The 14,567-nt window shown below is 40.5% G+C and overlaps 1 protein-coding gene across 1 annotated transcript; it reads left to right on the forward strand.

Moving 5' to 3' along the window:
• Nucleotides 1–220: 220 nt before the first annotated feature.
• On the forward strand, nt 221–14,253 carry gclm (glutamate-cysteine ligase, modifier subunit). Its single transcript, XM_088350311.1, has 7 exons — nt 221–521; nt 1,994–2,056; nt 3,845–3,929; nt 4,122–4,178; nt 6,033–6,235; nt 8,886–9,000; nt 13,551–14,253. The coding sequence occupies exons 1-7, from the start codon at nt 387–389 to the stop codon at nt 13,718–13,720; spliced, it is 828 nt and encodes a 275-aa protein (XP_088206437.1). The 5' UTR covers nt 221–386; the 3' UTR covers nt 13,721–14,253.
• The last annotated feature ends 314 nt before the right edge of the window (nt 14,254–14,567 follow it).

Consider the following 14,567-nt stretch of genomic DNA (forward strand, 5'->3'; position numbering starts at 1 on the left):
GCGTGACATCACGCAAAAGGCGGGCTAGAGCTGCTTTGACTTCTCCCACTTCCGCTTCTGATTTGCACAGGATTATGAATTAAAGTTTAAATATTTTTTTAAAATGTTTTGAAATATCAAATTTTCTATTTTACTTCATATTTCGTGGCTGAAATAAAAAAATACCGTCATCTTTATTCGGCTACACTTCCGTTGGGGGCGTGTCCCGGCCGGCTTTTCCCTCCGTCCTCCATAACTGTGTCATAGGCAACCCAAGCAGCAAGTCATCCTGACGACGTCTAATTCGGAACCTGTTCCTCGCGCGTATATCGCTCTCTTTCCAGAAAGTGCAACCCTAAAAAGTGAAACTCGTTGCAGCGGACTTATCGACCTCTCAAACGGCTCAAATGGATTCTCCGATCGGTAACGTAGAGGCGGCGAGGACCCTGCTGAACCACGCCAAGACCCTCCGGCTGCACACGGGCAATTTGGTCAACAGAACCCGACTGAAGAAAAAATACCCTTGCTCGCCCAGCGAAGAGGTAAATTAATTTTAATTCTTCCCTTTCCCCCTCTTTATTGTGAGGCATTTTTTCCACAAGCTCAAGCTGCAGGTGTGTCGAATAACCTGAGAAGGGGAAACGTGGCTGCGGGATTGTTATGTCAACATTTCCCTAAGAGGAAGGAAAGTGTCGCTCATATTTACAACAGGACTTGTGCACGCCCACTTAATTTACGAGTGCAAGGTTATAATGAGTACAGTGCAGTATTTGAAACTGCAGTATGCCCCCGGGATACGACATTTATCCATTCTGAGGTGGAGGTGGAAGTGGAATTACTGTTTAGCGCGGGACTCTATGGTACACTAACTGCCTAATGCGTTTAGAACCCCCGGTACGCTAGATAAAAAAACATCGGAATTACAATACTGTATATAGTAAGTACCACTTATGTGGGAGACACAGGTGTAAGAATGAATACGAATATAAATGAATATACCTGTAGAGGGAAAATGAATTTTTATTTACCTGACAGGCATCTTTTTCACGATTTTCCACATGACTGATTTGCATTCTGCATTCTGATTGGCTAAACAGTCCTCGCTCATCATATTTAATAGTTTTAATAGTTAAAGTTTTTTTGTAAAATAAATAAACTCACTTTTATACAGTACTTAAAAGGGTTTGTGCATTAGTTTCAGTGTATAATAGAGTATTTAACTGTATAATAATTCTAAAAAAAAAAAAAAAAAATATTCTACCGTGCAGATTTTGCCTATCACGGGTTATTTTTAGAAAGTAAACCCCGTACAGAACAAGGTTATTATAGTGTTCAAAAAAGGCATATGTTGTAGTATTTTGCTTTAATTCAGAATATTACAAAACCAAATGTATTTTTATACATAAATATACATGACAAAAATTGGATATGCCTCCATGATTGTTTTTCCTCATGGTATTTGATTCAAGACAAAAAAACCAACTCTTTTTCCTTCTTCCTGGCTTGGCCCCTCTGCCAAATTTTCAAACTCAAAACACTGAGTCAGGTGGATACACTCGGATCGGCTGAAAAGTGACAATCTGGAGTTGGTCAGAGCCTTTGTAAGGGGCTAACTTTAGCAGCAGCGTTAAAGGCTGCTATTCAAGCCAGTAACCAGAATGAATCCATCTGGTAACAAACCCTTTTCCCCAAAAAGTGAATAAAGTGAGTCATTTGAAACCATTCCCCTCATCATAACACCCATCACGTGCTCGACTGTAACCATAGATTTATAAACCATTCTTTCCAAGTTTAATCCTCAAATCCAGCCATCAAGGAGCAACCAACTCTGGTTGCAGTCAACCACTTGCTGCACTTAACAATTCAAAGTCAAGTGGAGAAACATGCAATCCAGATGCTGCGTAAGGGGGTGGGGGGTGTCGTAAAAGCCCCCTCCCCATTCCTTGGAATCTTTAGGTTTGTGGAAAGTTGGCAACATTCTGGCATGAAACTCTCATGTTGGTCTTATTTTCAGCTGCAAGAATGCATCCAGGCTACGCTGAGCAGCTGGATGGCCAGATTACAAGCACCGACTGAGGTGAGAGGGGGGCTTCATCAGATGCTGACTATGTCAAGTCAAGTCATTTTTATTTGTATAGCCCTAAATCACGAAGAGTCTCAAAGGGCTTCACAGATTATGTGCAGTAGGGTTTGCTCCGAACGATGCCTTTAGGCGCCTTGAAAATAATCCGCCATGCTCGATATTCATGCTATGCTAAGATATATGGAGGGGCATGTCATGCTGATTGTTTCCTCTATCATCATTATGCAATTAAGAAGCTCAGTTAAGTGCCTGTTGAAAAATACAGAAAAAACAAAAGCGTGTGACCGTGTGTAATATTTCTCCACTAAAGGTCGTTGTAGCTTAGAATGCAGCTAAAGTGTGTGCATTCAGAGAAGAAACACTACAAAAGTCAGGGGAATACCACTTGGATAAATTCGAAAACATACTACTATATTTTTTTCGTGTGAGCAAGGATGAATTACAGCCAGCAACATGACAGGTGGTGTTTATCCCCAAAGCGATAACAAAAGACCGAGTTGATGTGTGTGGGAAAATTTAGTGACAAGTAGTAGAAACTACTATAAAGGCCAGTAAAAGATGGAATTTGTCAAGTTTCAGGACCCTGAATCACATTGGCTTTCGTGCTGTGGAAGGACTGAGGAAGTCTTATTTACAAGGAGTAGGTAACAATAAAATAGCAGCTAGCCATGAGCCAAGGAAACAGTGGGGAAAAAGCAGCAGAAGCCTGAAAACTGTGGAAGGTGAGTGACACTGAAGGACAGAGAACAATTATTCAACAATAATAATAGCGGGTAGCAGCTTGTACATAGCCTGCAGGCAAGTGGGTAACATAAGTGGCTAGAGAAGGTAACTGCGAAAAAAAGCGCCAAGGACCTGAATCATGGAACCCAGCTATGTTCTCTAACATGGAAATTGGAAATTGAGTGACACTGAAGGACGAAACAAGAGCAGCCAACAATAACACTAACAGCTAGCAGTAAGCAATAGCCTGCAGCCAAGAGGAGTGGCTAGAGGAGGAAACGGTAGGAAAAAGGGCCAGAAGCTTAAATCATGAAACTCTGCAACATTTGCCTGCATGAACCAGGTGTGGAAGGTGAGTGACACTAAAGGACGAAGCAAGAGCAGCTAACAACAACTAACGGCTAGCAGGAAGACCTAGCCCACAGCCAAGCGGCCAACATTAATGTCTAGGAAAAGCCATTGATGTCTAAATCACAGAACTCTGTGACATTCTTCTGCATGACCTGCTGTCAAAGGCAAGTGGCACAAGAAGCAGCCAACAATAACAGTGACCCATAACCTGCAGTCAAGTATCTAACACGAGTGGCTAAAGAAGAAATTAGTGGAAAAAAACGTGGAAGATGCCTTCATCAACTGACATGGCAGAACTGACTGAAGCAACCTTACTTACACGGAGCAGCTAACAGTAACAATAGTGACTAGCGGCGAGCCACAGTTTGCAGCAAAGTGGCTATCATGACTGGCTAGAGAAAGAAACAGTGGTGGCTAAAAGTGCTAAATGCCTGAATCAAGGAACTTGCCAACATTCGCCTGCATGACCAGATATAAAAAGCGAGTAACACTGACAGACGACACGAGCTTTTGGTATACAAAGCAGCTAATAATTGCGGTGATCCACAGCATGCAGCAAAGTATTTAACAAGAGTGGATAGAGGTGGAAACGGTGGGAAAAAATATTTGGAAAATCTATAAAAAGAAAAACCTTGGATTAAAAACGAGCATAAGACTTTTTTTTCCTTAAAACTCAATTTGACCAATTGAACTCCCTTTTTCTTCCAGGACTTACCTGACACATTGGACTGCAATGTCCCTCAGGCCACAGACGCTATCGTACCTGAGGAGAGAGGGGAGCTCAAAGTGTCAGGTTCGTATAACAGCAATCATTCGAGTGACTGCTCTCAAGACGTTTTTTCCTTTCTTTTTTACTGCAGAAGAGTATTCTTCCCCAAAAATGTAAAACAGCATATTTTTACATGACGCTAGCAACCTGAGAGGCGCCTTAGATAAGTGCTTCCACATGCAAAATCAAAATGGCTGCTTTTTTTCCCTTCCACAGCCAAGCTGTTCCTCTTCGAGGCAGGCCAGTCGTCCATCAGAGACGCTGTGGAGATGGGTAAGTGAGAGCATAGTTTTCAAAATGAAACGTGTGCCCTTGACAGATAAGCCCTGTTTTCCATTAAAGTGAAGTCTGGGCGCCCCTGATCTTTTTGCAGATTTTCCTGTATAAATCATTGGATGCTGGGATCAGTGATTTTAATTAAATGTATCAAAGACATTATGTTGTCAGTCTTGGCTAGAACTGTGCCTGTGGCCTTCCATTTCCTCACAATGTTTCTCACAGTGCAAACTGACAGTGGAAATCCCTAAACTAGCTTTTTGTATCGGTCCTCTAAACCAAGTGTTGGGAACCTTTTTGACCCAAAGAGCAACAAAAGCATAAATATTTTGATTATGTGTTTCTTGTTTTTTGAGAGAGAGCCACACCATATGCTTTAAGACAAAATTCAACAAAACTGAGGTACTTGGTCTCCTTCAACACATTTTATTTCACTATGTAATGTTTGATGATTTGACAAAACCTATGAAATAATAACTTAAAACTCGACTCCTCCGCAGTTACTTAAGAGCGTTGAGGCTCATTAATGGTTTCAAAACAAGGTGCGAGCAAAGCTATTTTGTAAAAATTTTACAAAATATTGCAAATGAGGATACCAACATTAACAACCTGCAGAGCAGATGGCGCTCGGCGAGGATGTGAAGGAATGTACACACCCTGTATAGCTCCACCCATTTCTACCGCTTACCCCATCAAATTGCTCTAGGTGCTTTGCTAGAGCTTCTGGATATTTAAAGTTTCTTATTTGGCTTTTCATTATAGAGTGTCTCAACAATGAACACTGATTGTCTAATAAGCTTCCATATTCAGGTTTCTTTAAGGATTTACAGCCCTGAGTCATATGTTCCAGACCCCTTTTTTAGGTTATTTGATGAATGGATTCATTGAAAGAAAATTCTTCCGTCTACTTATCCAAATCCAAGGTTACAATGAATACAAAATCAACCCATTTTATAATACCATTGAGAAAATGCAAAGATAATAACGGGCTTGGGCAACACGGCGGCGCAGTGGTTAGCGCGTGTGCGGTAAAGTTCTAAGGGAAACTCCTGTGTGGTTTCAAATCCAGCCACCGAACCTACTATGCGGAGTTTGTATGTTCTCCCCGTGCTTGTTTCCTCCCACATTCCAAAGACATGCATTTCAGGTGGATTGGCCGGTCCAAATTGTACCTAGATGTGAATGAGCGAGCGAGTTGTCTGTCCCTGTGTGCCCTGCGATTGGCTGGCAACCAGTTCAGGGTGTCCCCTCCCCACTGCCCGATGATTGCTGGGATGGGCTCCAGCACCCCCGCGACCCGACTGAGGATAAGCGGTGCAACTAATAAGATGACAATGAGGGAGAAAGCTTGACCTGTCCTCGGTCTCCTTGGCTGTCTGAATATTTGGAATTAGGAAAACGAATGACAGAGTATAAAATGAACTAGACAATTCCCGAAGCAATGTTTTTGTCTTATATATAAAAAATATAACTGAAATTACTGATCCATACAACCGTTGATTTATAAAAAAAAAATGCATTTAATTAACATAACATCCTCACCGAGAGAGGGCTGACATTATTTCTGGCCATCTTGCTGCTACGGGCACCCGAAAACCCCCCAAACTTTGGAAAAAAAATGTAGAAGAAACTTGTCCTTTTTGGTTGCATTGTTCTTTGTGCGTTTTAGCGTTTATCGAGTGGTCAAATCATACACTCTGTCCCTTTAAGCTCCATTTTACTCCCCTAATCTCAATGTGTATGTCTGATCCATACAACCACTGATTTATAAAGGAAAATCATGAACATGGTCAGGGGCGCCCAAGCTCTCTCATATGGACGTAACTCATTTTTGTTGTTGTTGGAGTCCAGCCTGTCAGACGTTGGCCGTGTCCCAGTTGGACTCGGTCATCATAGCACCGCGCCGCATCCTGACGGACGAAGTCCAGACGATGGCGCCCCTTCAGTCTGCATGGGAGGAACTGGAAGGGCTCGTCCGCAGCCAAAGGATCGCCGCTATCGGAACCTCAGACCTGGACAAGGACCTGCTGGAGGAGCTTTACAACTGGGCTCAGGTCTGCCTTCTAAAATAAATAAATAATCAATTATTTGTGGCTGTGTTTCCCACTGTGGGTGGCCAATCAATGGGGGTCCTGTAAGATATTAAGCCCAAGCCCGACCCGAAATTCGGGTCTGGTCGGCACGAAAGATCAATCATGACCTTCGGGTTTCAGGTTGGGGCAGGCTTTTTTTTTTAAATGAAAATGTGTTGGAAAGCGTCAGGAACCTTTTTGATCCAAAGAGCCATAAAAGCAAAAAATGTTTTAAAAAGAAATTGAGAGCGCCACATCATATATTTTCAGACAAAATTGAAAAAAACTACCAAACACGCTCTCTAGACAAAAGCTAATTCTTCAGCACATTTTATTTCACTGTGTGTCATTTGATGATTTAATAAAATGTATGAAATGATAATAATGCCAAATCCTGTGTCCCAAATCAATGTGAATATGCCATTTACAATTTGTCTTCCACCTTCAGTTAAGAGTGTTGAGGCAATTTTTTCCATTAAAATTGTCCTTAATAACGGTTTCAAAACAATGTGCATGCAAAGTTGTAAAAATGTCACAAATTACTGCAAACGACAAGCATATCGCCATATTCACTTTTGGTGTGGACTGCACTGAGCGAGAGAGAGAGAAGGAGGTGCCTTGCGCTGTGTGCAGGGATCCGCCCACCTGTACTGCTCACCCAATCAAAGTCGTTTGCCATCGTTTTTATTTATCAGTTTAAATGGTTTCTTATCAAACTTCTGCATTAAGTTGCTTCGTTTTTTTATGGACCAAAATCGGGATAAAATCACTTGACTTTGGAACGCCACAGGAGATGTGCGATAGTTGCATTTTATTTCGGAGCCATATGTACTCATGAAAAGAGCCATATATGAAAGAGAATTTGGGATGTCTTAACAACAACTGTTACCGAACAAAGAAAGAAAGAAAGAAAGACATTGAATGGGTTCGGACACTAACTAGATCTAACTAAACAAAACATAGAAGTATCGAGCTTCAAACCCACGGGCCCAGGCTGGATTTTTTTTTTAGGCCTGATCTTACCTCTAAATGAAATAGAAATAAAACTTGGTTATTTCTCATCCAACACCTTAAAGGTACATGGTTGTAATATATGACCTCTAGATGGCATTGCATTGTTGAATGTGAATGAAAATCAGTGCCAAAAAAGAAAAAAGCAGCAGCAAGACGCAAGATAACATGGCAGCGAATACTAGGTATGAATTTCGCTATGTAAAGTAAGTGCAAAATTCTCGACCTATAAATATTGATATAAAATAACATTGGTTTGATATTTCATGTATTTTTGCCCATTATTCAAAACAATGTTTTTGCTTAACTGAATCAAGGTACTAAATATAACACACTGCCCCTTTAAATCAAGTAAAAGTCTTCTTTTGCTAAACATTATAATACATGCTGTGTATTGTCTTGTCCATTGGGTATTAAATCACTATTTTTCGATTAATTTTGACTAAGCTGTAATCTGAACAGCCCTTTAAGACTTCTTGCAATTAAAAGCTATCCAAAAAACATGACTTGACTTGACATTATCTACCCGTTATCGTACTTTGTTTCTTTTCCTTTTTGGCGGATTCCCGATGGATTCGGTCTCCGTCCTCCGATTCTGTCGCCTTCTCTTTCAGGCACGCTTCTTTAAATAAAATGTGAAAATTCAGGTTTTCCTAGAGCTCGATCCCTCAAGTCAGATTAATTGATTGGGCTCAGGCTGGGCCGTGCTTTGGAACCCGCGGGCCCAGGTCGGATCGGATTTTATTTTCTTGGAGGCCTGAACTTACCTCTAGTCCAGGGGGTTTGTTGCCCCGCAAGAGAAATTTGTTGTTTATATTAAATACAAAACACATCAATCTGGTGAATTTTTAGTGCAAAATTAAAAAGCTAGATCGATGGTGAATGTGAGCCCTTGTAAACCATTGAACCATAAATACACTTGTTATGAAAGGCAATGACTCAGCAAAAAACGAGACAAGAGTTTATTGCTCGTCATCTAATTACATCTAACTGAAGTTGTTTCAATACTATTTTAAGACAAAGTATTGGTGAGTAAACAGACCAAATCACCGATATGAGTTTTGAATTTAATTAAATGTAATAATCATATCAATAATTTGGTAAATGACAGTATTTCATATCAGGACCACTGCTTTTCCGATTGCTGCTTACAGGATGCCGGTTCTTCTTCCATGGTTTATAGGAGGTTATTGTAACCTGGAACTTATGAGCTACAGTCCACCAAAGCGTTTTTCTGCCCTGAGCAAACGCCACTTTTCTACACTGCGTTGAAAATACCGGTGCCTCGAGGTATTGGGCTGGTAAAAAGCTTACTGAGTCGAAAAAGGTTCAACCTGGGGAAAAAGCTCCTCAAAGTCACGTTTGACCCAGCCGTCTAATCACAGTGCAGGCAGGGCAGGACAAACAAATGAATACTGCTTATATCAGATTATCCATGTTTCTATCTAACAATAATAGTGTTTGCGATCATTTAAACGAAAAATATAAAAATTATTTGGATCAACTTCATGTTATATTGAAAAATGTTAATATCTTCTAATATTTCAAGTTTATGAGACCCTGGCAAGCGTCCTATTTATGGTAAACACTTGATGCCAACGTGTGCCTCGTGGTTTTCCAGATCAAGCCCAGCAGCAACCAAGTCAACCTGGCGTCCTGCTGCGTGATGCCGCCCGAGCTGACCGCCTACGCTAAAGAGTTGGACATCCAGTTGCTCACGCACAACGACCCCCCGGGTAAGCAACGTCTTTTTGCAAGCGACCTCTAGTGGTGGCGAAATACTTCAACTAAATCAAACACTATTAATTCAATAACTATTAATCTACTATCTTACAATTATGAATTTAGGTTCATTTTAGCTTCATCCTTCAGTGTCATTCGCCTTCCACAGCTGGTATTTCTTAAGTACAGTAGCGTCTTCTGCTAGCTGCTAAAGTTAGCTACTGACGCCAGCTCTGACCAACTCAAACTATTTGCTCTTTTCAGACACTCCTGCTATATCTACCAAGCTGTCTTTTCCCTTTTTTTCTAGTGTTTCCTTCTCTACTTGGCTGCAGGCTATGGCTCACCGTTAGCTGCTATTGTTATTGTTATCTGTGTAAATAAAGCTAGCTTCATCCTTTAGTGTCACTCGCCTACCACAGCTGGTTATGCATGTTAGTATCTTCTCCTACTGACTGTTAAAGTTAGCCACTTACACCAGCTCTGACCACCTCCAACTATTTGCTCTTTTCAGGCGCTCCTGCTTCCGTATATACACCTAGTTTTCTTTCCCTTTTTATTGTAATGTTTCCTTTTCTAGCTACTCATGTTAGCCACTTGGCTGCAGGGTATGGCTAACCATTACCTGCTATTGTTTATCTAAGTAAATAAAGCTGGCTTCATCCTTCAGTGTCACGGGCGGGGTTTTCACCTCCACTTTCATGCCCTCTCGATTGCTAAAATCCATCCTCGCTCACTCAAGAAAATATGGAATTAGGCTCCCGAATTTTACCAAGCGGTATCCTTTGGGATTCCGTAGTGTGCCATCTTCCACTGCGCTCGCCACAGCTCCATTCTGAACTTGACAACCTCTGTTGAGAAATTCTTACAAGCTGTCACCTTTGGAGCATATTTTTACACATTTTAAAAACTTTTATTACATACCTAAAGCCGAGAAATTCTTATGAAATGCATTTTTTGTTGAAAGCCGTCCCGGGGGCTAGAGAATTCCTCCGACTTCTTGCTATGACATGCTCCATCGAGTGTGGAATGATGTGGAGAGGTGATCACTTCTCTTTAAAGATGATATCAATGTTTTGTTCGTTCAAAAATGATATCTGGATTAGCTCACCTCAAAATTATACTTTAAATATGTCACTCAAGGCGATTTGTTTATAAAAAAATTGTTCTTCAGAGCTGAAATTTGAAGTCTACAGTCAAAGTGTTTAATGAGCTTTAGTGTGTTTGTTTTATGAAGGTTTTTCACCTTCTTTGGGGCAAAACGGATAAGAAATTTCACTTTTTGTCCCCCAAAGGGAAATCTAACTGTTTATTTTGAATCCCCCTCCCCTTCCAAGACAAACTGAAGTATAAAATTGCACTTCAAATGTCAAAATAATTGAATACATGATTATGTGTGATACAGTGAAGAAAATATTTGAACATCCTGCTATTTCTCTCACTTAGAAATCAAGGAGGGGTCTGACATTTTCATTGTAGGTTCATGTCTACTGTGAGAGAGATAAACTCAAAAGAAAAATCGTCATTTTCATTTTCAAATCACATTTTCTTTGCTACCTCAATGTACAGTGATTTCAAAGTTCAAATTTACATGGGCAGTTTCAAACAGGGTATTATTAAATCAAATGGTACAAAATTTGCTGTTATTCAGTTATTTACCAAATGCTAATGATGCTATTCAAACAATTAAATCTCCAGTTTTAAATGTTATATTCATATTCATTAAGAATATCTATTTGTAAATATATATTATGCGTGACGAATACAGGAAACTAAAAACACAATTGACTAAATCATGAGATAGCTTTTGGGTTATTGACAATACATGCTAATGCTAGCGGCAACAATGGGGACTAGCTGGTAATGCTAGTCTTAACGCTGGCGACACTAGCCGACATTGCCAGTAGTAATGTCCCTGACATTGCAGGCAAATGCCAGATGTTGTATCTGGGACACTATTTGCTATGCTAGCAACAACCGTGAGGATTCTATAAGCTAATGGAGACACTAGCCAATGATGCAAAGGATAATGTCGGTGACACTAGAGCAGAGGTCGGCAACTTATGACACACGTGCCAGCAGTGACACGCGAAGGGTTAACCAGTGGCACGCGAGCGCACGGCAAAATAATAATGATTATACTTTAAAAATGCACAATTTTACCTGAAATGTAGACACTTTCAATTGCGCTGTGTTATTTAGAGGTTTTATTTAGTCTTTACGTGGGTTTTGTGTTAGTGTGTGTTTTGCGGGGCGCCTCGCCTCCGTGTTTTAATCCAGCCAACAAAACACACACACACACACACGATAAATGAATGAATCATGACGGCTCCTCGAGCGAAAACATCGCTTTCTTTCCAGCCAGAGTGGACAGAACTGGGGCTTTGTGCAAAAACTGTGCTGTTTTGTGCAGTATGCCCTGAGAGCGTTGTACCTCGCGCATCAAGTGTTAAACGTCATTACGAGACGAAACATAAACATGAATTCAAGGCGGACACATTAAAATGTGTCAAGGTATGGCAAACAAACACAGACCCTGAAAACCTTTGTCACTGCTAAAAACACCACACACGCACAGAAAACCATTTACTGATTGCAAATATTTTAAAGAAGCGTGTGTGTGCGCGTGCGCGCGTGCGTGCCTTATGCTTTGCTGCTGTTATTTCAAGTTTTTATATTTTCTCCAACAAGATATTATTGATGAATGGTATGGTAGCTGTCCATAGAACCTGTTTTTGATTGTAGTTCATTGTTAATGAAGAATGGTTGATTCTGTTTAATTCTTGTGGCAAAAAGTCATGGATGGCTACAGGCCTTTCCACTTGTTATGCACATTCCTTTTTTAGTTGATTGATGAACAAGAACTACCGGAAAATAAATTGGTCAGTTATACCAGTGTTTTTCAACCATTGTGCTGGGGCACACTCGTGTGCCGTGAAACCTTGTCAAGTGTGCCGCTGGAATTTGCCCAATTTTATCTCTCCCAAAAATCAGACCTTTATTCAGTATTTTCGCTATCTTCAGACGGGGAACTGTAATAGTCATCCATATCAGTAGGTGGCAGTTTATATACTTTTTATACACTAATTATCTGCTCTTGAGGTAGTGCAGTACATTTAATAACTGAATTTGTTTAACAAAGCGGTTTAAGATTGCACTGTAAAAAATAAAAACATAAAGCACATCATTCTTTTTATTTTAAGTATTATTTTCTTCTTTTTATATACTAATTATCTGCTTATGCGGTAGTACAGTGAAATATTTGACATAACTTAATTTTCAAACATTTTCGACGGACGGTGTGCCACGGAACTTTTTTATAAATAAAAGTGTACCTTGGTTCAAAAAGGTTTGAAAAACACTGAGTTAAACGATTAAAATGTATATCCATGTTGTATATTTGGACTGGTGTAAAATGACAGCTCTGTTGGAAATTAAAAAAATGTTATGCGAGTCATTAACCTTGGTGTGGCACACTGATTTACAAGGAAATTTGAAAGTGGCACTCAACACCAAAAAGGTTGCTGACCCCTGCTCTAGAGGCTAATGGTAGATGTTGTGTCTAAGACACTAGCTCATAATATTTGCGATATTCCTGGCAACGCTATCCAGTGTATGCTATTGTGTCAGGCACATTACAAACACAATTAGAGACTCTAGCTGGTAATGCTAGCAGCAGCGTCAGCAAAACTAGCCTGTAATGCTAGCTGTTGTGTCAGTCATACTATCTTATTATGCAAGTGATGAGATCAATGACTTTGATAAAACTAGCGGTGACACTTGCTGATAATGGTAGTGGTAATGTCAGTGACGCTAGAGGCTAATGGTATATGTTGTGTCATTGACACTAGCTGATAAAGCTAGCAACAACCTCAATGACCAACCCAGAGGTTTCAAAACTTTTTCAAGCCTAAAGCTACTATCTGTTACTAATTGGCGTAAAGGGCACCCAGTTTGATATGCATTCCTAAAATAACCTATGTTGTTATTATGTTATTACCGGATTGATTATTGAAATAGGGTTAGATACACTTTTTCAACAACTAAAAACAACATTTTACTAGAAAATCACAATGACCCACCACTGGTGAGCTATTTTCAGATCAGGTCCGCGAGCACCTCTGTTGTCTTTAGGGGGCACCACGTTTGAGACCCCCTGCTCTAGCCGTTTATACTAGCGAAAACACTAGCCGACAATGCTATTGGTAACGTCGAGAACGCCAAAGGCTAATGCTAGATGTTGTGTCAGAGACCCTAGCTACTAAGGCTAGTGGTAATAGCCAGTGCCAGGTGTCGTGTAATAAACACTAGATACCAAGCTAGCGGCACAATCGGGGACTCAAGCGGGTTATGCTAGCAGCAATGTCAGCAACACTAGCCGCTAATGCTAGCTGTTGTGTCAGTTACACTGTCTGCTGTTGCTATCAGCAAAATAAGAGCTATTAGAGGCGTCTGCTTTAAAAATTTAGCTGGTCACCTCAGGTGTAAGCCATGCTGAACTGGCTTAGCTAAACAAGATGGAAGGTCATGAGGGTCAATATTTATTTGATGTTTTCGCTTGCAGAGTTGATATCAGCAGCAACCTTCGGAGAAGCGGTGCAGGAGGGAACCCAGCAAGCTAGCCCGGCTAACTGGAAGCTTGAGTGGCTCCTGCGCTACTCCGTTATCGTCAAGAGTCGAGGCATCATCAAGGCCATGGGCTACCTGTTCCGTGCAAGGAAGGCGGACCTCTAGCGGGGGGGCGTAGCTCTAGCAGGGGCGGAGCCAGCGATGGATGAAGCCATTTCACTATCACATCAAATGTTTTTATATATTCAAATGTATTTCATGATTAAAGAAAAATGAATAGCTGGGAAACAGTTTTAGGTTTACCTCAAAATTTCTGCAACTTTCTTGACAGTAATGCATATTTTCTGTTAGCACATCTCCAATGCTAGCCGGCTATGCTAGCACGATGTAGGACGTTTTTAGCGAGGAGGATTTCAGATAGCGGTTGCTTTGGTTTCTCTGTGGTTTCCTCTATCCTGTTCAAATGTGAAGTGCCTCACAGCAGCTCATCGTCTCGTCCATATACAGTGCCTTGCAAAAGTATTGGCCCCCTTTGACATATTGTCATATTTCTGGCTTCGAACTTGTAGATTTAAAAAAAAAAAACCCTCAGAATTCTTACAATCAGCAACATGTGGGAGACAATTGTGAAAAAATACATATATTGAACATTTTATATTGTGCTAAAAATAATAAATTGAAAAGTAGATGTTGCAAAAGTTTTGACCCCCTTTTTATTTAATACTTTGTACAACCTCCTTTAGCTGCGATCACATCCACAAGTCTTTTTGGGTATGTCTCCATAAGTTTGGCACATCCTGAAAAATAAATATTTGCCCATTCTTGCTTTCAAAACAGCTCAAGGGACTTAAAGTTTGATGGTGATCGTTTTTACAGATAAATGTTTTGGGTCTTTCCACATACGCTCTTTAGGATTGAGGTTTGGGTTTTGGCTTGGCCATTCTAGCATCTTTTTAGCCATTCCATTGTATATTTTGCTTTATGTTTCGGGTTGTTGTCCTGTTGAAAGTGA

Source organism: Urocampus carinirostris, chromosome 12, assembly GCF_059441175.1.
Source record: "Urocampus carinirostris isolate Australia breed hairy pipefish chromosome 12, RoL_Ucar_1.0, whole genome shotgun sequence".
NCBI classification, from domain to species: domain Eukaryota; kingdom Metazoa; phylum Chordata; class Actinopteri; order Syngnathiformes; family Syngnathidae; genus Urocampus; species Urocampus carinirostris.